The following is a 27,237-nucleotide window of genomic DNA, read 5'->3' on the forward strand; positions in this document are numbered from 1 at the left end:
ACTTTGTTAATGATGTTGATTCTAGCATTTGATCCACCATAGCTCATCACATTGCTATAATTTTAACATGGTATCAGAGCCAAGCCTAGAATTCATCAAGTTTATGAGCCCATTATCTAGTTAATTAGGATTAGTATAGATAATTAGGAAATAATCAACTTTTTAGTTATTTTCAAGAAGCTTTCTGTACCCCTAGCTAGTGGAGGAGCTCCCTCTCCTTTTAGGCTCAACCATTGCCCAAGCCTTTTTAGGTACTCATAGTAGACTCAAGGGCCTACACACAGCCCAAAGGAATTGAACTAATTCAGTGCAGAACGCCAGCGGAGCGGCAGCACGATTTGCAGGTGCCGTTTTTCATAAGGGAATTTGATATTTCTACTTCATCCAATGCAATGGGTCTAATTCCTCTTAGCCCGGGGGTTTTTAAGCATGCTCTACAAGCTGGTGAAGTCAGAAATTGATTTGATCAAGTCTACAGCGAGATCCAAGCTCTTCATCAAATCTACAGGTGACTTTGGTAAAACAGAGATTAAGCATTCAATATTTGGTCAAATCTTGTGTTTCTTGGCTTAATCCTCTACAGACTAATTGCTATTGATGGCCTTGAACTCTAAGGCCTCAGATCTGGGCTCCCCGCATACTCTGTTTTCTGCACACAAAACATAGGATTAATTTGCTAATCAGTGCACAATCACTAAATTTTGGTGCAATTGAGGGTTCAAATTAACCATTAGGTATCTGATACAGATCCCTATAACTTCAGATTGAAATTCGGAGATGGTTTGATACTCCAACCATTCTGTACGAATTGGTTACCCTTGATTTAATGTAATTTTTGGTGATTTTATGCTGATAAATTTGTTGTAATCGTCTCTTAAACACCAGATTGAGTTGTAAAAGGGTAGACACTGCCCTTGAATCTTGAAATTGGATCAAGAGGTAAGACCCCCTTCACATTATCATGAGTACAGCACAAGAAATAGCCAAATTTAATGGGGAGCAGTTTTACACATGGCAGACAAAAACCATGTAGCTGCTCATGAGGAAAAATCTATGGGGGCTAGTTGAGGGAAGAGATGAATGCCCAGAGGTGAGAGGGGAAAATGAGTGGAAGAGCAGGAATGAAAAAGCATTGGGACTTACTGCACTCAGTTTAAATGATGAAATCATTCATCACATCACAGGGATACAATGGGCAAAAGATGCATGGGATGAACTCAATAAATTATTTGGCACACAAGCTAAAAATTCAAAGATAAATTTGTTAATGCAATTCTACAAATTGGATATGAAGGAAAGTGAACCTTTAATCATACACTTGAACAGATATAAAAGCATTAAGCAACAACTGGCAGCTATTGGCAAAAAGGTAGAAGATGATGAGGCTCTAGCTGTGCTTCTGAAGACTGTGGACAAAGGTGAATATGAAAACATTGTAGCAACACTAAAGAATGTACCTGAATTGAAGCTACATGAGATAGAAGGATCTCTACTAGAGCAAGAGAGCAGAGGCAAAGAGAAGAAATGGCTTGACTCAACAACAGGAGAAGAAAAAGCATTCTTCACGTGAGGAGGATTCTCTCTTGAGGACGAGGACGAGGAAGAGGCAGAGTAGAAGGAAGGACCTTCACTTGCCACAACTGTGGAAAGCCAGGACACGAGGCAAGAGACTGCTACAGCAAACCCAGTGAAGAAGGAACGACATCAGCAAACTTCATGGAGGCTCCTAAGGAAGAGGAGTCGGATCATCTTTTCTGAGAGAGAGAGAGAGAGAGAGAGAGAGAGAGAGAGAGAGAGAGAGAGAGAGAGAGAGAAACCCCACAACCCAATGTAACCTGCCCCAACAAAGTAAAACCACCTCTTAGCCACTGATGATGTAGGCCACGTGGTAGATGTATGTGTGAGCACTTTAGTCAAGGTCGCGGGCACTTGTAGTAGCCTTGGACACATAGAGAGAGAGAGTGTCAAGGACTACGAGTTTAGGGACTTGAGGCACTGGTCGCGGACTATCAAGTAAGAGAGAAACTTGGTACAGGGTCCAGGTGTGCTAAGTTCACTTGAGGGGAGGTGTGCTAGGCATTGGTCGCGAAAACTTGATATAGGGTCCAGGTGCGCTAGGAGTATTCACTTGAGGGGAGGTGTTGAAATATACAAGTGAATAGGGTGTGTGCAGGAACAAGCCCTTGGTTAGAGGCTGTAAAAGAGAATCTGTAAATGTGAGAGAAGTGAAAAGGTGAGAAGAATCTACTGGGAGAGAATAAAGGGTGTGTGCGGGAACAAGCCCTTGGTTAGAGGCTGTAAAAGAGAATCTGTAAATGTGAGAGAACCTGTGAAAAGGTGAGAAGAATCTACTGGGAGAGAATAAAGGATAGCATGAGAAGATTTAGGAGGTGTGGAGATATTCTGGGAGAGGTGGAGAGAATCAAGCAAAAGAGGTGGAGTGAATCAAGGAGAAATCAGTGGGATTAGATGCTTGGATGTAAACACTATAAATTGGATGCTGGGATGTAAACACTATAAATTGAGGCATTGGCCTAATGAGAATTTGCTGGTTTTTGATTATCCATGCCTACATTAAGCTATTAGTTAATTACTCACTAATCACGTCTTAATTATCATCTAATCACTTTGTTAATGATATTGATTCTAGCATTTGATCCACCATAGCTCAACACATTGCTAATTTTAACACATATAAAAGAGCCATGGACTCATCCGTTATTGAGGACCAGCAAGATCAATCAACCAGATCCATGCCCGAATTCAGAAAACAACTCTTACTCCTTGTTCCAATATCTTCCCCGATGTACGTGTGGGTGTCTTCGATGACCCAGAGCCCGAGCACCGTATGGTCAGCACCCTCTAGGATCCTTCGCAGGTCACCTAGCGCTTCACTCATAGGCCGCTTCCTTGGTCCCTCATCCACTGTACCGGAAGCTCAACATTTAAATCAAACCGAGGCTGGTCAAGACCTCGGCCGACCTTGCTATGCGATACGTCCTCCGTTGACTCTCCGTCAGCAGTTGCAACTTTAACAGATAGGTCTCCCCCACGACCTCATTCATAAGACGGTCAAAATGCTTCCCCAACATTCTTGACATAAAACAATCATTTAAAAACAGATTTCACATACAAATACAGTTCCAACAATATTTCCATCTTTTCTTATCACTTCACATCCTTTCACATTAGTCCCCATCTTTTCTCATCTTCCCACAATTTTTTTTCTTCATCGATCCCTATCACATCACATCATTCCCACATTAATCACATCCAATCACATCATTCCCACATCAATCACATCCAATCACATCATTCCCACATCAAATCACATCCAATCGCATCATCCAACCATCCACCCACATCATCCACATCAACCCACATCATCCATACATCCATCCACATCAATCCACATTATCCACACATCCATCCACATCATCCATACATTCATTCACGTCAATCCACATTATCCACACATCAACCCACATCATCCATACATCCATCCACATCAATCCACATCATCCATACATCCATCCACATCAATCCAGATTAACCACACATCCATCCACATCTTCCATACATCCATCTACATCAATCCACACGTCAATCCACATCATCCATACATCTATCCACATCAATCAACATTATCCACACATCAATCCACATCATCGATACATCCATTCACGTCAATCCACATTCATTATCCACACATCAACCCACATCATCCATACATTCATTCACGTCAATCCACATTACCCACACATCAATCCACATCATCCATACATCCATCCACATCAATCCACATTATCTACACATCAACCCACATCAATCCACATTCATTTCATAAGTATTCCCATTCTCATCTAATCACATCTTTTTCTATCTCATCACTTATTTCATAAGTATTCCCATTCTCATCTAATCACATCTTTTTCTATCTCATCACTTATTTCCTCATTTATCCTCATCAGATCTCATCCACTTGCATCTACCCATACATCTCATCACTTCACATACATTAACATCTATCTAGTTTACATCACATCTTATCACATTCATTTCACATCACATCTCATTCATTCACATTTCGATTCACATGCTAACACATTCATTCACGTCTCTTATCATTCATTCACATCCCGATTCACATCACATCACATCCATTCACATCCCTTATCATTCATTCACATGCTATCACATTCATTCACATCCTATATCATTCATTCACATCTCGATTCACATGCTAACACATTCATTCACATCCTATATCATTCATTCACATCCTGACTCACATGCTAACATATTCATTCATATCTTATATCATTCATTCACATCCCGATTCACATGCTAACACATTTATTCACATCCTATATCATTCATTTACATGCTGATTCACATGACATCACGTCTCATCTATTCATCCACATTTATCTGATTCACATATCACATCCCTTATCATTCATTTTCATCTATCTACATCTTATCACATCTATTTAAAGAATGTAAGAGAATTCTTATTTTTGATATAAAGATTCTTTACGTATCTATTTATGCATAAGAACAACTTCAGTGGAAAATAACACTTTTATAAAAATCCGTTTATGCATCTATTTATGCATAAATTCAATTTTAAGGAGAATAACACTTTCAAAATAAAAATAAATCTTTTATGCATCTTTCTATGCATAAATTCAATTTTAATGAGAATAACTCTTTTGAATAAAAATAAATTTCTTTATGCATCTTTCTATGCATAAAATCAAAATTAATGAGAGTAACTCTTTTGAAATAAAAATAAATTCTTTATGCATCTTTCTATGCATAAAGTCAAAATTAATGAGAATAAGTCTTTTGAAATAAAAATAAATTTCTTTATGCATCTTTCTATGCATAAAATCAAAACTAATGAGAGTAACTCTTTTGAAGTAAAAATAATTTTTTTATGCATCTTTCTATATATAAAATCAAAATTAATGAGAATAAATCTTTTGAAATAAGAATAAATTTCTTTATGCATCTTTCTAGGCATAAAATCAAAATTAATAAGAATAACTCTTTTGAAATAAAAATAAATTCTTTATGCATCTTTCTATGCATAAAATCAAAATTTGATGAGAATAACACTTTTGGAATAAAATAAATTCTTTATGCATCTTTCTATGCATAAAATCAAAATTTGATGAAAGTAACACTTTTATAATAAAATAAATTCTTTTATGCATCTATTTATGCATAAATTTAATTTTAATGAAAGTAACACTTTTATTTAAAAAAATCTTTTATGCATCTATTTATGCATAAAAATCAATTTTGATGAAAGTAACACTTTTATAATCAAAATATTCACAACATGCATCTTTCTATGCATAGAAATTAATTCTAATGAAAATAATATTTTTATAATAAAAATATTTCTAATATGCTTTTTTCAATGCATAGAATAAAAATAACACTTTGGAGCAAAAATATGATGGTCACCTATGGACATGTCCAGTAACATCAAACATGTCTGTAAGTTGTACCGTGCGTATTAGCTATTGTGTTGGTGCTTTGGAGTGCCATAGGCTCAGCTGTCCTTTTTACTTGAACTTTTACTTGAACAATAAAAGGTATAACAACATCTTCTTTCATGGACATCTAACAAAAAAGATTACAGTTGGACTTCTGACAGAGGATGAGAAAACTAAAATAGTTTGTCACTTTTGTCGCAAAACTGCACACTGTGTGCAAGTGTGTAGATGTGTTGTGTATTACGTAATGCCTCGTGTGACACAACTATTACAAGAATGATGCTCCACACTGGGCTGCATGAACATCCAGTTCAACTAGGAACTTCAAGGTCAATGTTGGAGCGCGTGAAAATGTTTGTTTCTCCAATGTTGAAATCCCAGAGAAGTGCAGGTCCTCGAAAAATACAGATGGATGTTGTGAAGGATATGCTGTTTTTCTCCATGATGAATCAAAATGATGAGCTACCTACAAGTATTGGGGATCATGAGCTCTGCAATTTTTTGGAGGAGTTGAGTCCTCTTGTAGAAAACCAGAGGTGAGTATTCATTCTGTAACTTAATTATATTTGGATGTATTTTTCTACATTCGGTCCTCTCTTTATTGTGAAATTATGTTTTTTAGATTTAGACGCATTGTATCCTAGGAGAAAAGAAAATTGATGCCGATAGGAGAGGGCTTTGATAGCATCCTTCTTATACAGAGAAGATCTCGCTATTCATTCATACAAGGTAGCCGTTTCCCAGGACAAGGTGGCCCTGATGATAAATGTTATGTCTTTAAGATGTCTTGCGAGGACCAGATCAGGCGTGGACTTGGTGAATCGCATGCGGTGTGATAGTGGAGGTGACTTGGCAAAGTCCTGGGTTTTGTTTGATCACACTCATCGAGTTTTTGGTTGGTCAACAATGGCTTGTCATGTTTATGACCCAAGGTAAGACTACGTACTTCTATTTTTTCCTTTCTTTCATTTACCTTGAATGATTGCTGATTGAAAAAAATTCTCTCCAAAATCCTATAGTGTTCAAGAGCTGTTGACAATTGCCACATGGGAAATGAAGGAGGAGGATACAAAAAGCCAAGTACTATTTTGGGAAATGCTGAATAGCACAATGGAGCAATGCGGTTATGCACCCGCACACTTCTATGGGTTTATGGTTGATGAAGCAGGGTCAAATTGGTGTGCAGTTAGGACCGTTTTCAATGGGGGTCCGCACAACATTATAGAGGACAGGGAGCGAACGTGCTTATTCCATTGGAAACAAAGTTTGATGAAGCATGCTAAACAATGCGTGAAGGCAGAAAGTTGACAAAACCATATTGACTTGTGTGAAGAATGGAGATTGGCAACCAATAAGGAGTCAGCTTTCTTAAAAAGTAAAGAGATTCGTGAGTGGTGGAGAAATGGACATGTTCATGAGGGAAAACTATCAGTAAAATGGATACGTGGATGAGTTGGTGGGAAGTACGAATAGCACATTGGGGCAACCTCATGTCAAGGGTGAGAAATTTTATGGAGAAATGATATGTTGTATGGATGTATTTGCATTGGAGTCAATTTTGTGAATTCATGTATGAAACCTCTTGTGTGCAGGTGGTCTTAAGCTCGGTGGATTTAGCACAAACCCCTCGAACAAACTTATCTGCTGAAAGTGTACATGGGAGTTGGCTTGCTGGTGAAGGATATAAGTAAAAGGTTAGCTTGTATGATGCGTGCATTTCAGATATGGCAAACGCTTTACTACAAAGTGCAAAGCAATATGCATATCAAATGGGGAAGCACAAAGGTGAGGGACCAAGCTTGAGTAAGTTGCTAGACAGGGTGGCAGCAAGGTCAAGACCGACAAAACCACAAGTGGCTCGCATGGTCCATGAAACAGTAGCTAATACTCCTATGTATGAGGAATCAAGGCCTCTACATGGAGATAAGGAGACTATTCAACTAAAGAGGGTGAGGACAACGGAAGTAGACCAATGCTCACATCGCCCAGGTTATGTCATGCAGAGCAGACATCGTCAAAACCGGGGAACAGCAAGAAGAGTAAGTTTTGGAGATAGATCCAGAACAAACAGTGCAGCAAGTCACGCTTCAAGGGGAGGACCAAAAAGTCCAATGATTGGAGGAAACAAAGATGTAGGACATGAAGAACCTAAACAACATTATGGCACAATGAGCGGAGGACAAATGCATGTAAAGGAAGAGGCCGTTGGACCCACAATGTGGGCCATTAGACGAACCCCATTGAACTCAAAAGTCAAATGTTTGGGAGGTATTGATGGAAGACTTAAGTGCAACTCATACATACAGGGAAGCTCTATTGGAGTTGTTGCCCCTAGCTTCTACTCAGAGCGACGACATCCTGGTTCGGGAGGGCCAAAGGCTCAAATGATGTGGTTTTGTCCTTCAGATGTTTCACACACATGGCATGTAGATCCAAACATAATATACAAGCCATCATACCCAGATATGTGGAAAGTGGATGTTGGGACCAACATAACCAGCCAAGAGGTAGAGAAATTAGTAAAGGCAGGGTTCAAGTTAGATGTTACTCATGAAGAACCTTTTGTGTCAGGGGTGGGAGAAACATCCACACAAGCAGCGAGAAACAAAGAAAGTGACAAGAGGCCACATGATGCTACACATAATACAAAGAGATCAACCAAGTGGCGGCATTGGATTTCCAAAGAAGCAGAAAAGAGGATTGGTAGTGCCGAGGCCATGACAGCAGCGACAGTCCTTAATGAGAGTGCAATGCACCCGTCCCCCTACTCTATTTTTCATTTGGCATGTGAGAGTGGAGAGGACTATTTTATACACATCAAGGTACAACCTTGGTGTACATGTCCTGATTTCATGCAAAGAGAATCTAGAGGAAAGTCTTACGTTGCATGTAAGCATATCTATTTTGTCTTCTTGCGAGTTTTGGGATTACATAAGAATGAGGATATGGTAATGCATCAACTGACACTATCACCAGAGGATGTGGGCAATATACTATCACGTCCTCGAAGCAAGGATGTTTGTGCCTATACTTAAGCTTTAATCAAGCCTCTCATGTTTGTGCCTACTTAAGCTTGTAAGGAAATGTGAAGTAAATCTTTTTGTATGAAAATTTGAACCCAATATTTTTGTCTTGCTTTGGGATGGAGTATACTGTCACGTACTCTAAAGTCTTACTGTAGGTAGCTTGCGACGCTATGGTAAAGGAGTTGTACCAACCATATATCTTCTTATAAAGGAAATGTGAACTCAATCTTTTTGTAAGAAAATATGAACCGGGAATACTTGTTTTCACTTGTGTTGAAATAAATATTGGTCTTTGAGTATGCATGAAAAGTTGAAGTATCCTTGTCATAAATTGTACGTATTGGAAGAAAGGTACATAGATAGGTATGTTTGTGCCTATATTTAAATTTCTTTGACATAAAATGTGTGTTTATATGTAGGAAGGTAGGTAGGTAGGTATGTAGGTATGTATGTATGTATGCATGTATATGTTTGGGAGTATGCATGCATGTATGTATGTATATATTGTACACATGTGTGTATATATGTAGTATGTATATATGTAGGAAGGTAGGTAGGTAGGTATGTTTGAGAATATGCATGTATATATGTATGTATGTATGTATGTATGTATGTATGTGAATGTATTTATTTCTCTTTCATAAATACTTACTATATAAAAGCTCACCAAAATGTATCATTTTTCTTACAAGCTCGCATAAAACTATCTTATCTCCAAAAAGCTCGCAAAAAAAATCGAACTTCACCCCCATAGGCACCAACCCCACATGCACCCCCCCATGCCCATGCATGCACAATCGTTTATTCACCTTAAGCACAGAATCTTGTTTCTTGGGAGTCACCAAAAGATGGATAATCTCTTTCTTACTATCCACATAAACTCATATTAGCTACATGAAAATGGGGTTCACATGGAATGTAAGTACCTTATTCAAATGGGCATACCTCTCAACCAACACTAGGGATAAGAACAATATTTATCCTTTGATATAGGTGCTTCAATCTTTGCATTCCAATCGAATGAGTATAGGATATGGAAGAATCCATTACCATTTGCAAGATTGGCACTAGTGGGTGCCATCTTGTATGCCCAATCCCTAAATTGCATTTCCACAATTCTCAGTGCTTTGGAGTATGCACACACATCATCGTCTTGTGGCATATAATCCTTGTTGAGATGATATGTCTTACTCTACAGTGCCTCAGTGAACTCCTCCTACACCTAACCCACAATGTTTAAAATTTTTAATATAAAAGAAAACAAACACACGCACCCACAAAAAAGATAAGCATAGACCTCGAGTACCTTCCATACTAGCTATTGTTGTTCTAGCTGTGCTAGAACAACAATAGGTATTGTGTACCATGTGTCATTACTTTTATTCTCCAAGGCCATCTCAATCTCCACCCACTTTCTTTCTTCTTCGCTCAACCCACTTAATAGTGAAGCTTTGCCAACTTGGCCAAACTTTTGGAAAAGAAAAACCTCATGGATGAATGAGGCCTCAATGTGTGCCCTTGTGAGCCTATAAACCAAATACACATAAACAACATTAAATGATAAAGTATCAATGATAGGCCATAGAGGACCTCTAACATGTAAGCAACATAGACCAATCAGAGAATCAGGTAGGTTAATTGTATATTACTCATTGGTAGCCTTTAAAGCTAACAATGACTCTCCTTCATCTTCATACTCCAATTGAAGAAATAGACACTTAACACAGATGTGTCACATAGTGGATGTAAGCTGCATTCATTAACAATCACCAACATAAGCAATCACATCAATCAAACTATCACCTTATGAAAAGAAAAATATATTATCACTTACCTTCCTAGATGTGTGCATATGAGGGATTTCATCCTATTGTTCCCATCCCATACAAGAAACTTCTTTCCCCTAAGGTCAATCCACTCATCGTCAAGTTCATTGTCAAGCTTATTCTAGATTGCATTCCATGTCGTTCCCCATTCTTCATGATCCTCTAGAGTAATATATAGAAAATATTCTCATGGCCTGTGCAGGGACACAAGGAATGGAGCACTTGAGGAAACATAAACTTTGGAGTCAAAACTTGAGCGTAGAGATGCCAGTTCACTTGAAGCAGTTTGAATGGCCTCGTTTGGGACAAGTTTACAAAGAGGTATGGGTGGAAGATCTATGCCACACTTCATGTAGAACTTCATAAGGGTGCCCTACAATAACCCAACTTGAATCTCCTTCCCAAAAGGATTGGAAGGTGGGTTCCTTTTTTAGGTTCTTTTCCTCCTTGTGTACCCTCAGAGTGAGACTTCATCACTTAAACATGTGTTTCAAACACATGGGTTGTGTGTACGTGATCCCCTCCCATCTCCCCTTGAACTTGAGTTTTAGACACATGAGTTATGTCTCCATGTGTCCCTCCTGGCTCTGTAATAGTGGGATAGGATGTAGTTATGGCTTCCTCCTTTAGTACATGAGTTATGTCTCCATGTGCCCCTTGTGGCTCTGTAAATAGTGGGATGGGATGTAGTTATGTCTTCCTCCTCCGATACATGTCATGGTGTGGTCAAAGAGAGAACTTCTTTATTTACCACTCTACCTGTTGTTCTCCCGGGTTGTAGAGCATAACTCTTGGAAAGTGCAATTAAAATTTTATTTTTATTAGACAACTTAAGATTTCTCAAGTTTGTATCATAAACATGAAGAGTCTACATTCAAATAATACTTGTGTTCTCACACTTTGATGCCATCCTTTGGAGCTCTTTAGATAAATAAATCCCTACCAATAGAAGCTAAAACATCAACATCAACTTCTCTCTCTCTCTCTCTCTCTCTCTCTCTCTCTCTCTCTCTCTCTCTCTCTCTCTCTCTCTCTCTCTCTCTCTCTCTCTCTCTCTCTCTCTCTCTCTCTCTCTCTCTCTCTCTCTCTCTCTCTCTCTCTCTCTCTCTCACACACACACACACACACGCACACACACGCACGCACGCACGCACGCACACACGCACGCACGCATGCACGTACACAGAGCCCATCTTAGATTGAAAAAGTTGATCTACTTGACACACATCCCCTTGCGCATAAACACTCCTCATGCAAGTTTAGAAGCCAATACATTGAAGGATTTCACACAAGATTTTATTTTAGTAATGATGACGAGGGATTAGTCAAAGAGGTGAGCAGCCTTGCAAAACTACTAATGATGAATGGTGAATCAACTCAAACAAATAGTACCACATTCACATGTTTACTCCTTTACAATGATAGTAAAGGAGTAAACATGATAGTCCTTTACGATGATAGTAATAACATGATGAATGGTGAATCAACTCAAACAAATAGTACCACATTCACATGATACTCCTTTACGATGATAGTAATAACATGCAACCCTTATTATGGAAAAGCCTAACTCTTCAAGTATTTCTGTGTGCACATAACACTAAACTATGCAACCGAAGCATTGATACAAACATATTTTAAAAAAGGGCTCTATTGAGCCCCTTTTTTGTGAAGCTGCTTTGCGTGTTAAAGGATTGGCATGCTCTCATCTACACGATTAGAATCTACCCCAACCATGGCAACCATGGAAGATGCCTGCCTTTTTTTACTTTACAATTATGCTAAATTTGTGGTTGCTTACATTCACAAAAAAAGGGCTTTGGTGAGCCCCTTGAGTGGTAGTGCTAGCGTCGACGCTGAAGGGGCTTAACAAAGTCCTTTTTTTCTGAAGCTTCACAAAAAAAGGGCTCATAAACAAACCTATAGTCCACACTCAAGGGGTTTAACAAAGCCCTTTTTTTGTGAAGCTTCACAAAAAAGGGCTCATAAACAAACCTATAGTCCACCGAAGGCCTGTCCCCTCTAGTCTGCAGAGCAGAATCTCGATGTGAATCCCTCTAGTCCTCTAGTTTGCAAAGCTACACGAAAAGGGAACCAAGGGTTTAACAATGTACTTCACAAAAAAGTGCCTCTACTGAGCCCCTTGAGCATTAACGCTCAGCAGAGCCCTTTTTTGTTATAGAAGGTAAGTCCAATAGATGTAAACAAACTTCTAGTTCTTGATAGTCCTCATCTACAAGATCAAAATGTTCAGCCAATCATGGCAAATTGTGAAAGATGCCTACCTTTTTTAAAGTTTACGGTTATTCTAAATTTGTGGCTACTTACATTCACAAAAAAAAGGGCTCATAAACAAACCTGTAGTCTACTAAAGGCATGCCCCCTCTAGTTTGCAGTAGAATCTCAATGTGAATCCCTCTAGTCCCTCTAGTTTGTGAAGCTACACAAAAAGGGAACCAAGTCTCGCTAGCGTTGATGCTTAAGGGGCTCAATAGAGCCCTTTTTTGCTACATAAGGTAAGTCCAATAGATGCAAACAAAGCTATAGTTCTCGACAAGCATCGTCTCCTCTAGTCTGCATCACAATCGCAATGTGCATCCTTACCTATGAATTTTCAAAGCTTACTATGAAGAGCCCTAAAGTACCATTTCTAAAATCATCAAGATTATAAGGAACTGAGGGTTCACATGAATATCGTCAAAATCTTAGAAAACAATGAACATGGGTCTTCAATTACATGGTGTGCTTTAATGGGTTGTTATAGGGGAAGAGGTACACAACAAGATTTCTATGAAAGGGTCATTGATAAGAGATCCCAATGTGTATGCATATCCATACATACAATAAGTACAAATTTATTTATTCATATATATTCAACCAACACAATAAATATTAGTCATCTAATTACACATACAAATACAATATTAGTTAAGTAATTGTACATTGCATTAAATTGTAGTTACTATCATTATTTCTAAAAACAACTTGATAATTATTATAAGGATTTGAAGTAATAAAAAATCTTTTAGAATCAAGTTTTACAAGTTGGTAAAGCCACCTTCTTAAATATGGCAATGAATTTCGGGACTGAAACCTACACGAATTTCGGGACTAGAACCTCCTCACACTGACTAACAAATAGTAAGGCAATATTGCTTTTATGGAAACCTTTCACCCCTTTCATAGTTTGCACATTCAAGCTGCTCTCTAACTCGTCGCACTGCTATCTTCTTTCTTCTTTAGATTTTTGCATGCCGTCCTTCCCTAGTTTGCTAGAGTTATAAATCACAAAGTTGACTATCTCAACCGAGAGCAATGGAGGTAGAGGCAATCATTTAATGGGTTGCAGACAACTACCCTCAAAGCTTGTACATGATATTATTCTCCTTGGGTAATAAAATACTCCAAGGGGGGGGGGTCGGCCCATTCCGGCCTCTATGCGGTGTCACGTGTGCAAGCTCCATTTCCAGCATTTGTGGATGTTTTGTCCAGCTTTTATGTTTTATGCAAAGTGATGATGGATATGTGTTAAGGCTGTGGCCATGTTTAAGTGTTTTAATATGCATTGATGGTATCAACAAGTGTGTCAAAGGCCCTAGTCCCCTGGGCACCCGCTGCGAGTTTCTTATCAGGTCTACTATGTGCCCATAAATGTTGCATGCAATGACCCACCTCTTGTAAACCATCCCTTTATGCCTTTTGCTCTCTTTAGCACCTGTGATGGTTTTCCAAAGCATATAGGCTATGTTCTTAAAAATTTGCATAGGGTCAAGAAGATGATTGACTAGAAGATCATTCCAGTATGGGAGTAGATGGAAGATGGATAGCCACTTTATTTCGGGGGGTGAACAACTTGGATCCACTTCCCATGCCCTCCTCCAATCACTTGGCTTTAGTACACGAGGAGACCTCCCTAGAAATCTCTCTCACAACTCATGGCTGTCAAGGAGATACTTTTTGTGGCCCTCGTAAAAAACCTTCTTCAAAGATGTTAAGTACCGGGCATCTAATCCATGCCCACATATAGGGCATACAATATAACCAGATATTGAAAGCCCTACCAAACATGCTAATCATTGTGATGAGATGAAAATCCATGCCAACATATAGGGCATACAATATATTGAAATGTCTTCTTGAAGCATACCTCTCATTAAGAAGGAAAAACTTATTCATCGATACCTGGAAAGCTTCATCAGCCATTGTATACCATGGATATCTTCAATGTTGCGATATAAATTGAAAGTGAGTTACCACTCAACATGGTTAGAGTTCCTTCTAATGTAGATATTGAAGGCAATATTCATTATGTCATTAACTTAAGATTATCATTGACATATATTGTGTGCTTTAAAAGAGCCCAAGTTAGGGATGCTAGCGGTACAATAATCAACCTTGACAAGGCCTTCGCCCGATATGCCTCATGCAGCCCCATCACTTCTATTGGGAGTTATAAACTTGGATTTTGATGACAATGGGGAACATGTATCTCAAAGCATCATACCTTATATACTTGACCAACAGAGGATATATATACTTAAGGTGCATATTGCTAACATTGTGAATAGGATTTGTGTCAAAGAGGTTCCAAGACAATATAATGGGGACGTTGTTATGGAATTCCCATGTACCTTTGGGAAGATTAAAACAACAAATGGGATGAAAAAAATAACTTGATGGGCATTTGTGGATAACATGAGTGACTTGTAATATGTCAATCAATTATATAATTAGGATGAGTCATTGTGTGGGGTCCATCCAATGCCAACGGGTAGACTACTTGAATAACAAGTTCAACATCACATTTTTCAAAGAATCTCTTCTAAAAAAAGTGTGACTTGGGAATCATGTGACTGAGGAGGAAAAGAACAAGATAGTATTCCACTTTTATCGGAGGCATGCTCACTATGTTGCCTCTTGCAACTGTCAAATCTATTATGTTGTACCTCCTTTTGATATAATGACATAGCTAACGGTACACATTGGTGAGCACAATCACCATGTGCAACCAGACACTTATAAAAGGGAAATAGAAAAGACTAGGCAACTAGTTATAGATGTGTTAAAAAGGTTGATAAGAATGCTGGACCAAGGAAGATATAAAGGAATGTGGAAAAAGTGTTGCTAATGAGCTCTATGGTGAAAGAGGAGTCCGAAGATTCTTACACGACTACAATAATTGGGGATGTTGAGCTAACCAATTTCTTAGAAGAACTAAGCCCTTTGGTGAAGCACCGAAGGTAAGGAATATAGGATTTAAGCTAACTCCAGTGCATTGATGATATTAATTTATTACTTTTCATCCACCATCAGGCTAATGAGTATCCTCGCCTAATAGAAAAGAGCAAAGATGCCTGTTGGAGAAGGCTATGACAACTTGTTAGCACTTAAAAACTGATAACAATATACATTTTTGCCAATTTTTATGGGTTTATTGGCTGATGAGGCTCAAGCCAATTGGAGAGTCGTAAGGGCTGTGTATAATGGGGACCCTGAGCAACCCATGGAAGAACAAGAAAGGTCTTGTCTCTTTTGTTGGAAACAAAGTCTACACCAGCGTACTATAAAATATATCAAGAAAGCACTACAACAAGAACACATCACATTGTGTGAATCATGGAGAAATGCTAGAAAAAGGAGGATGCACTCGCCCAAAGTAGAGTAATAAGGAATTGCTGGAGGGGAGGATCTACTAAAGAGGCAAACCATGTGTCAGCTCTAGATAGTTGGTTTTCTTGGTGGGAAGCAAGAATAGCACAATGGGGAAATCTCATGTCTACACAGTAATATATATCTTGCCATTACTCCTTGATCTTTGAGCTTATTATGAGTTTATTTTAGTTTTCCCTCTGTGACTATGTATTATGTTCATTTAGGGGGGGGAAAGTCCACAAGAAGATGCTTGCACACCTATAACAAATTTGGCAGAGAGTATCATGGAAGTTGGCTTGTAAGCAAGGGGTATAAGAGAAAGATCACATTGTATGATGCACGCATCTCAGATATGGCCAATGCTTTACTACACAGTGCAAAGCAACATGCTTATATGATTGGTAAACATATAGGAGATGGACCAAGCTTGGAGGCATTGATCTAAAGAGCATCATCTAGAAAAACACCAACCCCACCATAAGTTAGCTGTATTGTTCATAGCAGGGACCTCAATGTATGCGAGGCAAAGCTGCATGGAGATAGAGAAACCTATCATTAAATGTCGAGATAGAGAAGAGTAGCTCACATCGACATGGTTCTGTGAATAGGGACCATCCACAAAGGGGTCAACCAAGGAGCATCAGCTCAGAATTCGATGCTACCAGAGATCATGGGCTGCAAGGTGGTGCTGGCAACATGTGTGAATGAACAAGCATTAAACGAGACTCTTTGGGCAACACATAGGACCCCTAAACTCCAAATTCAAGTGCCTTGGCTTGATTGATGAAAAGGTAAAATGCAACCATTTCATTAAGGGCTTAACATGTGGAGTTGTTGCTCCTTGCTTATGGTCTGAGAGGAGACATCCAGGTCTTGGGGGTGTGAGAAAGCACAATTCATGTGGTTTTGTAATGATGACATTACCCACGCTTGGCATCTAGAATGCAACATCACCCATGCACAAGTAGCTCCAAAAATATGGATCATAGATGAGGGAACAAACATTACCACCCAAGAGATTAGGATGCTTACCAAAGGGGGATTTTAGCTTAATACCAAAGAGCAATGACCAATACATGTAGACCTAGTAGAAGATGTGGAAGGTCATGTGTAGGCAAATACTCAAGATGTTGTTGGAGGGGTCATCTAGTGGTCAAAGAAGAGCAAAATGGAGACATGGAATATCTAAAGTGGTAACCAAAAGAATATCAAATGCTATGTTCATGGAGTATGTGCTTGAAGATGAGATTGAATTGGAAGCTATGAAGAGTGTGATATTCCTTATGAAGTGCAGATAATCTAAGGCTAGTCAAACACCTTATCATGTTTATGTGAAGAACAAATCTTCTTGTTCTTGTTTGGATTTCAAGAAGAGGGTTACAAAGGGAAAGCCATACCTTGCTAGCACATCTATTTTATATTTTTGTGGGTTCTAGGTCTTCATTAGAACGAGCACATGTTCATACACTAGCCATGACTCTTAGCCAAACATGTATCTCATGCTCTTGGTTATCGATCGTGGATATATGATGATAATATTTGCACCCCTCAGGAGGATATGTATGTAACTAGCTGGCAAAAGGTTTTTTGTTGCTGAGCATTTGAAGTTTTCCCTAATATTCCTTTAGTAGTGGAAGTCAAGTCACACAAATTTGTAGTAGAAGCACGATATTTATTTGGTTAACCATCTAGGATTAGGTTTTTTGGGGCTCATCAATTGAAGTGTTTTGTATCTTAAGTGGCAACCATCTGTTTTGGGGATATATTTAAACCAGTATGATAGTCTTGCTGTTGTGTTATGTAATCTACCCATCTTAAATTTATGTACAAATCCATGTTTTTGTATGTCTTAGTATATTAATTTTTGTATGCTAGAGTTGAAAAAAATTTCATAAATTTTCAAGAAATCTTGCTCGCAAAAAAATTACCCCTTTCTTTTGCAAAAAAAGTTATCCCTTGAGAGCAATAAACTTATGAGCACCCTCCACAAAGTGATTCATAAGAGGAGACAAATGCACGGGGACCCAAAGAATGATGTGAAATTTTTATCCTATGTAGTGTTGCTACTATATTTATGATTTGAGGGCACTTAGATATTTAAAAGTGTCTACTACTTCCACTAGTTGATTTTGGTAGAGTGTAATGGAAAGTAAGGTTTTAACTAGCATGATTTTTGTTCTCTATAGGTTGATCATGAGCTTGTTATGCATGCAAAGTTGTCCTAAGGCAACCATTAACTTATGGGCACCCTTTGAGAAGTAATTCATAAGAGGATACAAATATGTACTTAGCACATTCCATTCCATCAACCCGGCTTTGTGTTTATCAACGGAAGGCCCAAATCAAATGGGTGACATAAATGTCACTTCTAAGCATCTTCAAGGTCATATTTCCCATGCATAGCTCATATTTGAGCATTTCTAAGCATCTTCAAGGATATATTTCCCATGCACAGCTCATGTTTGATGTATTTTCTCATTGATTTGTAAAATGGCAAACATTAGTTTCTATGGATTTCTTCCATCCTTTCCACAAGCTTGTGGAACACGTGAAAAGCTTAGCAATTTAAAAATTATAGATGGTTAGTAGTCCTATGTGCATCGTCAAAAGCCTCCATGCCCTTTTTGTCTAGAATGATTTTTACAGTCCATTCAATAGGCATCACATGTTGCGTTATCAAGTTAAGCATACCCCACGTCTACTAATCACTCATATGTCACATCCACTTGAGCATGGCCCTTGCCGCAAGCTACTTTATAGTTGGAGAGTTATGAAGACTTCTTTTATGTGAGGAGAGAGGAAGTTGTAGTGAATTGTTCTTCCTATATCAAAGCACTTTACAATGCTAGTGCATGTCTTCAAGTGTGAAATTTCCTTACTTTTTTATCTCTTAGTAATTTGCCAGATTGCTTACATTCACTGGTCTTTGGTTATGCCTATGTAATGCTGTGTTCAACGTCATGATGCTTATGCTTTTTTCTATTGCATGTGGCTAGTGTTTTTTGATGCGAGAGTTGGTACTAAAATTACAATGCCACTAGGGTAGATTTGAATCCACAACCTCCACTTCAGAGGCATGGGCACTACCGTTGAGCCAACGCTGAGGAGGTTGCATGTGGGTAGTTGAGAGAAGAAGAAGAAGAAGATTGTATTATCGTCCCACTGGGGGCCAAATATGACCCATGGGACCAACAAACTAGTACAAGACAAAAGAAAGTCTCCTTCTGTTACTATGCAGGGTAAATCTAGCAAGCTAGTGTGTGGCATAATGTGACTCAAGCTCCTCTCTATGTTTGAAGAGTCGAGTGATGAATGGGGTGTGGCTGTAAGCAATACTTGTGGCAGCTGTGTGTGGCCTTCAAGGAGTTTGCTGAAACTGCCTCGAATATGTGTATATCGAGGACAAACCATGACCATAACTACGGGTAGGACTTCCCTTCTGATCAGATCTAGCTTTCATTTTTAATTCACATTAAATTGCTACTACTTATTTCTCTTTGCAAATAATTTCTATCATTTATTAAAACATAAGTAGCTAGGCGCCAAAATTCGATAAGTCATATGATGGACATAAGTAGCTAGGCAAATAATTTCTATCATTTATTAAAACATAAGGAGCTAGGCGCCAAAATTCGATAAGTCATAAGATGGACATATTTCCCCGCCACTTCACTTGACTCTCTCCATCCTTTGCGAGGGATCCCACGCCAGTAGTACACGAATGGCGGACGATACGGACGTGCTTCAGTTAACAGAGGCCGCCTTCCGGGACTCGGACAACAATGTGCTCATGGCCTTTCGAGTGTCCAAGAGCCATCTCCGCTGGGGTTCCTCCGTTGCCCGCAGAACAAGCCTGGCCTCCAAGCAAAGAATCTTCGCTCTCACATGTAAGTGTTCTCACATACATACCCTTCCCATCTAATCTTCAAGTTCATTGATCCATCTGTCAAGTTCACTGATCCATCTGCATGTTCAGGTTACTCATGTATTCCCATCATATGATTGATCCGTCTGCATGTTCAGTTCAACTCGTATGCAAATACATGTATTCCCATCATATACACCCATCTTATTGACAATCATCTTCGACTTACATGCAAATACATGAACATCATATGCAAACACTTGGCCTATAAGCTCATTGTTGTTCCCTAGTCAATGTTAGCTATGAGAGCTTGAGAATTCACCAGGGTTTGCAACCCTAGGATGGGAATGCATACATTGCAACAAGGAGAAACAAATTGATTAAGAATCAACTCCAAATTTATGACAACCAAGTTTTCCACCCACAGCAACCTTACTCTGGAAAGTTATTTATCCAACAAAGTGCAAATCCTTGTGCAGCAAGGCACCAAGCAGAGCCTGAAGGGCCGACTAGGCTACTGGTGCATGATTAATTAAGAATCATTGGACCAAGCAGCAGGCGAATCCTTTTGCAGCAAGGCGCAAGGGGCTACCAAAGCAAAGACCAGGCCATTGTTGCATGATTATTAGATTAGACCAAGCAGCACGCGAGACTTATTGCAAGGACCATAGTAGGCCCACCAACATAGCATAGGTCTTTCATCGGAAGTATGTAAACAGCTAGTTGCATGGGAAGCATGTCTATGGGGGGCCAGCCAAAGGCCAGCCCATGGGATAGGTTGGTACTAGTCGGCAGCCATCAACTACTGGCCGACGGTATAAAGAAACATATAATTCAAGTCGGCCAGCATCAGGGATGGATAGGGCAGCCAGTCGTGGAGCAGACAGTTGGCCAGCATCAAAGGAGGCATCATTAATGTCATGCCCAGCATTAAATGCTGTAAAAAGGCATTTTTTGTCCAAATAAAAGAGGGCTGACAGCTGTTCTACTGGCCAAGCAGCAGCAGATAAACATATATAAGCAGCACAAGATAAATGATCATTCAGCAGTTCCAAGTAGTTCTTGTGTGCCTAAAGCCTCCGGCTTTTCCTATGCATACTTTCAGCATTCAGCACTTCAGTGTGCTTCAATCCCAAGGTTTCCTTGGAGAGTTTCTTCAGCATTCAGCCAACATTTGTGCATCCCTCACTTTTGGGCTTGCATAGTGGTCATTGAAGAGCTATTCAAAGGCGCTTGGACAGCTTTTGCATCAGCCTGCGTTTGGTCTACTTCGTTTTTGCGTTTGGCAATCCTCAGTCATCATTCATATTCATTGTAAAAGTTCTCCAAAGAAATATAAGCAAATACTCTTGCTTGCATGTAGGGGGAGCCCTTTAGTGGGTAATTGGGACCCAATATTGTGTGTCAACTCTATCTTCTCTCTCTCTCTCTCTCTCTCTCTCTCTCTCGCAAACCTTGGGAGAAGCTCCTCTTGGCCATTCAGAGACAGGTTGCGTGGCACCGGTTTCAGGTGGAATTTAAGTCCCCAAGCTCCATCAGCAGGATATCTCTTCTTCAGAGACAGATTTCTAGCTAGCCTTCTGCATGCCTTCTATAGACTCAAACCCACTCTCTTCTAGAGCTTCCAGCATGGAGGAGCGTGTGTCAGCCTTTGATGAGGAGGACTTGCCTTTTTTTGTATGTATGCAATGTCACACATGTGCACGCGCACATACTCATTCACATACTGACTTATAGAGAAGGGAGGGTGGTGGTATTGATGCAGTCAATAGCATTGGGTGCGTACAGGCTGAACAAAGCTTACTGGAGAACCCATCGCTTATTAGAATACATTAGCCGCAGTTGATTGTACATCTCTTGTAAGAGGAATTGAGTTTCGTGGTAAGAAGTGGGTGGGGTTTTCCTCTGCTCTTGGAACAAGATTAAATGGCCTTTTTCATTTGTGAAAAGGGGGGGGGGTCGGGGAAAGCCCCTATGCACCAGTTTTGGACCCCAGTTATACGTCAGTCTTTATTTGAGTACTGAAAGCATTTTTTCTTTTTTATTTGCAGCTAAAAGGTCAGCAACCACACAAAACTTCAAGGTGAATCTCCAAGTGTTGAAGATCTTGTCTCGTGGATTTCAGGTATACATTCATGGCTTATCATAAGGTAACTCCAAAGATGCTGTGGCTGTAGCAGTTTTTTTGGCACACCCATGATTTATGTAAAGATTCTGTTTGGCTTTGGGCCGCACGTGATCTGGAAGAGATTGATTTTATGTCTTGTTTTACTTTGTAGCCAGCAAAAGTTTATAAACTGAAACATCTCACCAAGATTGAAGCAGTACAAAGTGACAATGCCGGCTGCACTTTTGTCTTGGTTGTTCTCTTCTCTCTTCTTTTGATCGATAGTAATGCATTCTTCTATAAGGGCTGTGCAACCTTTCCTTTTTTTCTGAATCGTGAACTTGTGGATGTCCAGGGCTTTGACAACTTGACAAATCAAAGTGTGGCTCCTCCTCAGTGGACTATGCGGAGCATTGATGACAGGTCAAGATGCATTTTGAGCGCTTGGCAGAAAGCCTTGTATCATCTCATGATTTTTACTGAATGTCTTGTTGATTTTTACTGAATGTGGCAGAAATCGATTTTTGACATGCATTTTAAAGCTGTGCAAGGAAAACCTTGGTCGCCTGCCAAAGATCATAGGCATGGACATTGTGGAGGTGGCTCTCTGGGCGCAGGTTTGAAATTCTGCCTGTTGGGCCAGTTTTTGAATTGAAGAAAAAAAGATAGCTTAGATGCAACAAGAGTATGTGGGTGGTGGCATGTGCACAAGAGGGTTGCTGTGGGTGGACGTGTGAAGGCTGTGAAAATAGTACCCCAGGTTTTTTTAAAACAGATAGAACATGCTTTGAATGCCTCTTAGTTGGGATTTATTGTGGTTTTGCTGCCTGCCTCTACATTGATGATAGTCTCTTTCAGAGGAGGGACTTTACTTGCAATGACATTTGGCTTAGTACTTGCGTGGTCCTTTGTCATGTGTAAAGGTTATCATCAACCATATAAAAAGAAAGTGACGCGATTTTTTTTTGTACAGGCAAACACAAAGGCACTTCCACTGGGAGGGCATGTGAATGTTGAAGCTGGTGCAGTTGCTGATGGTCCGAAGGAGTTAAGAGTAACTGTGGAGAGGGATCTCGTTTCAAAGGCGGAGGAGGATGATATGGAGGCTTTACTTGATACGTAGGTATCCCCCTTATTTTTGTTATTTATATACGTTGTGCACTGTGGGGTTGTGGGCTGTAAGAAGATACCAGAGTCCTCTGCACTCACAAGCCAACATCACGTGTAATAACTAGAGCACACATTCTCTATTGCATCATGTTTGCTCTTAATGAAATAAAGTATCATGTGAAGGGCCAAGCTTGTAACAGTCCCAAATCTGAGATAATAACCCCTTCCTTCATTTCAATAAACTATTGGTACTATGACATTCTTACCTGGCTTGTCAGCATTCCAGCAGCAACCACGGCAAGGCCGGCCAGAGTGCGGAGATCCCACTTCCGCCTCCTAGGCACCGGCCAGAGGTCTCCACCCCCTAAAACGTGCACGGGCCTCCACCATTCGTTGCCTCCCTTGTATATCTCACAAGACACCTGCCACTTGTCAACCACTAGGGAGGGGCTTGATTAACGCTTTCGACACCTCCCCTTAATCGAGCAGCATTAACAACAGCCGGTTTTTCCAGCCAACGTGTTGCCTACAGCACACCTAACGCACACAACAGCGCCCATGCCAGCTTCACACCAAGCAACTGCTGACGGCTCACACAGCCAGGTGTACACAAATGGACGGAACAGCGAACCAGACGGCCATCAGCTACCACCGAAACAGCAGCGCAAGGTCACCGCCCACACATAGCTGCACCCACACGCCCACCAGGTCCAGCACCGAGAGAACAGGCTCTGTTACCATGTCAGCATTCCAGCAACCACCGCACGGAGATCCCACCTCCAACTTCTAGCCATCAGCCAGAGGTCTCCACCCCCACAAATGTGCATGGGGATGGGCCTCGATTAACACTTTCAACAGGCTTTCCCTGTATTTTTAAGGAGTCTTGGTATTCTTGGGCTGACTCTTGGGTTTTGTGTTTTCGGTTATACCTCTTAAAAGACAGTTTCAATGGAATAAAAGAAGATGGAGAAGCAAGTTTTGGATGGAGAAACAAAGGTTCCTTTCTTGCCAATCAGGCGAAACATCTTGCTATCTAGTTGCAAAAATCAGCCCAAGTGTCAGTATGAAATGTTCTGTTTGGCTGGATGTTGAACATGTAAGAAAAATAGAACTTCAGCTTGTACACAAAAAGCCTGAACTTCACAAGACAAAGAGCTTGATGCAAGAGAGAGAGAATAATACTGAATCATTTTTTTGCAAATTGATTACAAATTGATGGCGGCTGCTCACATGTGCGCTTCAGCAAGGAGCTTTGATGGCAATCTAGGTAGACTCTTGATGGAGGATGTCATGCACTAGCAAGGGTCCACATCTTAGTGAAGATAGATCTAATCACAATTATGACGAAAGGAAGCTGTCGAACCATGTTGGCCATTTTACCACTTGTCCAATGGGCTGAACCGACCACATCACCACCCAACTGGAACCATATTAAACTAAACAAGAGACCTACATTTTTGGCGCAACTTCTAGATCCATCTGAGGTCGTCTTGGCGCCTGTTCAGGCCTCTTAATGCAAGGACTAGGTGTTTCGGGAATATCTCCTTCTACCCAAGAGTGCAGTCAATGGATCCACACTTGTATGCATCCTACTTGGCTTGGTGCCAAGTCTACATAAGCCGTCTCTTAAACATCCGGCCACATATGGCGAACATCGAGTGTCTAATCTGGGAAGTGCTGGGCGTTCGATGCTCAACACGATGGCTACTCCTCATAGAGAGAGCCTTACAAAATAGAGCAACCCGTCACCTGCACAATGACAATGACGAGGGTGGAGAATTGATTTCCAACACTTCCCCTCAATGTCCACACGTTGGTGAACTACCTGTTTGGTCCAACGTTGAGTCCATGAAGATGCTGCTCCAACAGATCTCTCCCAAGACCCTTTGTGCAAATATCTTCACAATTCTCTGTTGTCTCGTAGGCATTAGACACAGCTTGACCTCTCCATCCATGATTAGCTCGCGCACAAAGTGATACTATATCTCAATGTGCTCGTGTGAGCATGGAACACCAAGTTGTTGGCAATTGCCATTAACTTTGATTGTCTCACGACTCGGTTGGTTGCTCTTGAGTAGCTCCCATGTCCCTCAAAATGATATTGTTAGCAGAGGATAGACTCGGAGGAGACACGGCTGTAGTTTCTGGCTCAGAGAATTCTGCTTGGGAGGAATTGATCCTGGCACTTCGGCGACAGGACGCTTGTTACTTGCCAGAGTTTGGATGCAGCCCTGGGAGTCTGTGCTTCTCGAGGGCTGACAGGAGGAGCACTGGTCCCAATCTTTCTTGACTTGATAGATTCTACGTGGATGAGTGGGCTTGCGGTCGTGGGGGCATGATAGGTATCTTGGTAGGCACTACTTTCTCGGATCATGCTCTGGTTATTTTGTCCTTGGAGGATCCCTGGAGGGCAGGACAAACACTCGAGCACTAGGATCCCGGACAGCCTCAAACAGGACTCCGAGATTTGCAACAGGATAAAGCAGATATGGGAGGGGCTGGATTTTCTCTCAGATTCTGTCGCAGGCTTCTTGGATGTAGGCCTTGGCGCGATCAGCAGTTTACTGCAGTAGGTAGTACATAGCAGACTAGTTGGATTCTGTGAGGAGGAGAGGAGCATTCGCTAGGGCCTTGCTTCTCTCTAGGCTCCAGCGTTTTTAGGAGAGTTCCCCAAATAGCCCGTGGATGGAGGGTTAGTTGGCTGCCGCCCTCACAGAGCTCAGACCCATAGAGGAGAGGAGGGTGGAGTATAGATATAATGCCAGAGCTTCTTTTTGGACCCAGCCAACTAGCCACCCGCAAAGAGCTCAGATCCATAGAGGAGAGGAGGGTGGAGTATAGAGAGAGAGAATATCAATGGGTCCCCCAACTGCTGATCTATGGAGCTCTCCTCTAAGGACGCCACGCCTTTGAAAACACTCCCCCCCAAACCCTGGATGTTCCATGAGGCCATCCACATATCTAATCTCTGTGGGAAGCAAAACTATCAGAACTTCCCTCCACTCGAAGAGTCTTGGGCATGGCTGTCATAGTCATCCCTAGGACGAAGGCGAGCCACTCTGTCCGAGCTCGAGAGTAAGCATAATCTAAGTTCCACCTGTCGCAATGCAGGTATCTGTAGGAGGGGGAAACTGCCACAGAGATATAAAGGAACACAATGAGCAGCACCTCCAAGCTGGAGGACACCATCTCCCCGTCCTGATCCCTATGGCCTAAGCCTCCCAACTCCATCTAAACCAAGGGCCAAAGCTGGGTAAGCACGTTGGTGATGCGCAGATCATGAAGATGATGAGAAAGCTCATCTCTATCCTTATGGATTGTGGGCCTTGGTATTTATACCTCCTAGGATGACCAGTCGGCTGCCTTAAAAGCAGTCGGCTGTCCCAGTTTTTGCCCACGAGTGAATAAATACAGTATAAAATATAGTAAATGCTGCGCATCACTTTAATCCATGGCTGGGCACTTATGCGCATGGGAAAAAGGGGCTGGACACTTAGGCGCCTGCTGTCTTGGAGGCTGGGCACTGATTACTCACTGTTCTGGAGGCTGGGAAGCCTGTATGGGCTGCCCCATACTTGCCCTACGCCCCCCCTAGGGCTGGATAACCAATCGGCTACCCTTGGCCTGCCCCTAGGGCTGTCCTACAGCCCTGCATGGCCTACCCATGGCTGGTGGGTACAGCCAGGACCTTCCTGGCCCTCATGGGGGTGGTTTTACACTGTCCCCATGCCCACACAAGTACTCGGGGTAGCCCTTGGGCTGGCCTCTTTCCTATATGCAAACCCTAACTATCTACACAATGATCTGGCATCCAGTACCATACCAGATACACAGAATCACTGACATCATTCCAAAGGGAGACTCACAGCGCGGACTGGCACTGTTTCATGTGCAGGACAGTGCACACCTGACCTTGGACTCATGTGCAGGACAAAGCACACCTGACCTCGGACGACGAGGATGGAACCCTGGCTGACTCGTCCCGGACTGGGCTCACATGGGACCAGTTTACCATCCCAGGTCCTGCACCTTCTGTACAGATATGTCTACGTAGCATCCAAGTGCGGGATGCACGTGACACAAAACACATTAGATATCACCCGTCTTAATAGCTAGGGACTCCTTTATGGTTAAGTTAAAA

The 27,237-nt window shown here is 41.0% G+C and overlaps 1 protein-coding gene and 1 pseudogene across 3 annotated transcripts in view; both read left to right on the forward strand.

Annotated features, from left to right (window-relative positions):
* Nucleotides 1-27,237, forward strand: part of LOC147613986 (pentatricopeptide repeat-containing protein At1g11290, chloroplastic pseudogene) — a 291,042-nt pseudogene that overhangs the window by 205,791 nt on the left and 58,014 nt on the right. The window lies entirely within an intron of this gene.
* Nucleotides 19,654-27,237, forward strand: part of LOC147613992 (exocyst complex component SEC3A-like) — a 116,274-nt gene continuing 108,690 nt past the window's right edge. For both annotated transcript variants that reach the window (XM_086781977.1, XM_086781978.1), the window contains exons 1-6: nucleotides 19,654-19,901; nucleotides 21,931-22,004; nucleotides 22,159-22,239; nucleotides 22,342-22,409; nucleotides 22,501-22,603; nucleotides 22,960-23,105. In XM_086781977.1, the coding sequence (XP_086638103.1) occupies nucleotides 19,736-19,901; nucleotides 21,931-22,004; nucleotides 22,159-22,239; nucleotides 22,342-22,409; nucleotides 22,501-22,603; nucleotides 22,960-23,105 (638 nt within the window). In that variant the 5' untranslated portion in view covers nucleotides 19,654-19,735. The remainder of the gene's footprint in view (nucleotides 19,902-21,930; nucleotides 22,005-22,158; nucleotides 22,240-22,341; nucleotides 22,410-22,500; nucleotides 22,604-22,959; nucleotides 23,106-27,237) is intronic.

This window comes from Cibotium barometz, chromosome 43 (assembly GCF_041138505.1).
Source record: "Cibotium barometz isolate CiBa-2024 chromosome 43, ASM4113850v1, whole genome shotgun sequence".
In the NCBI taxonomy this organism is placed as follows: Eukaryota; Viridiplantae; Streptophyta; class Polypodiopsida; order Cyatheales; family Cibotiaceae; genus Cibotium; species Cibotium barometz.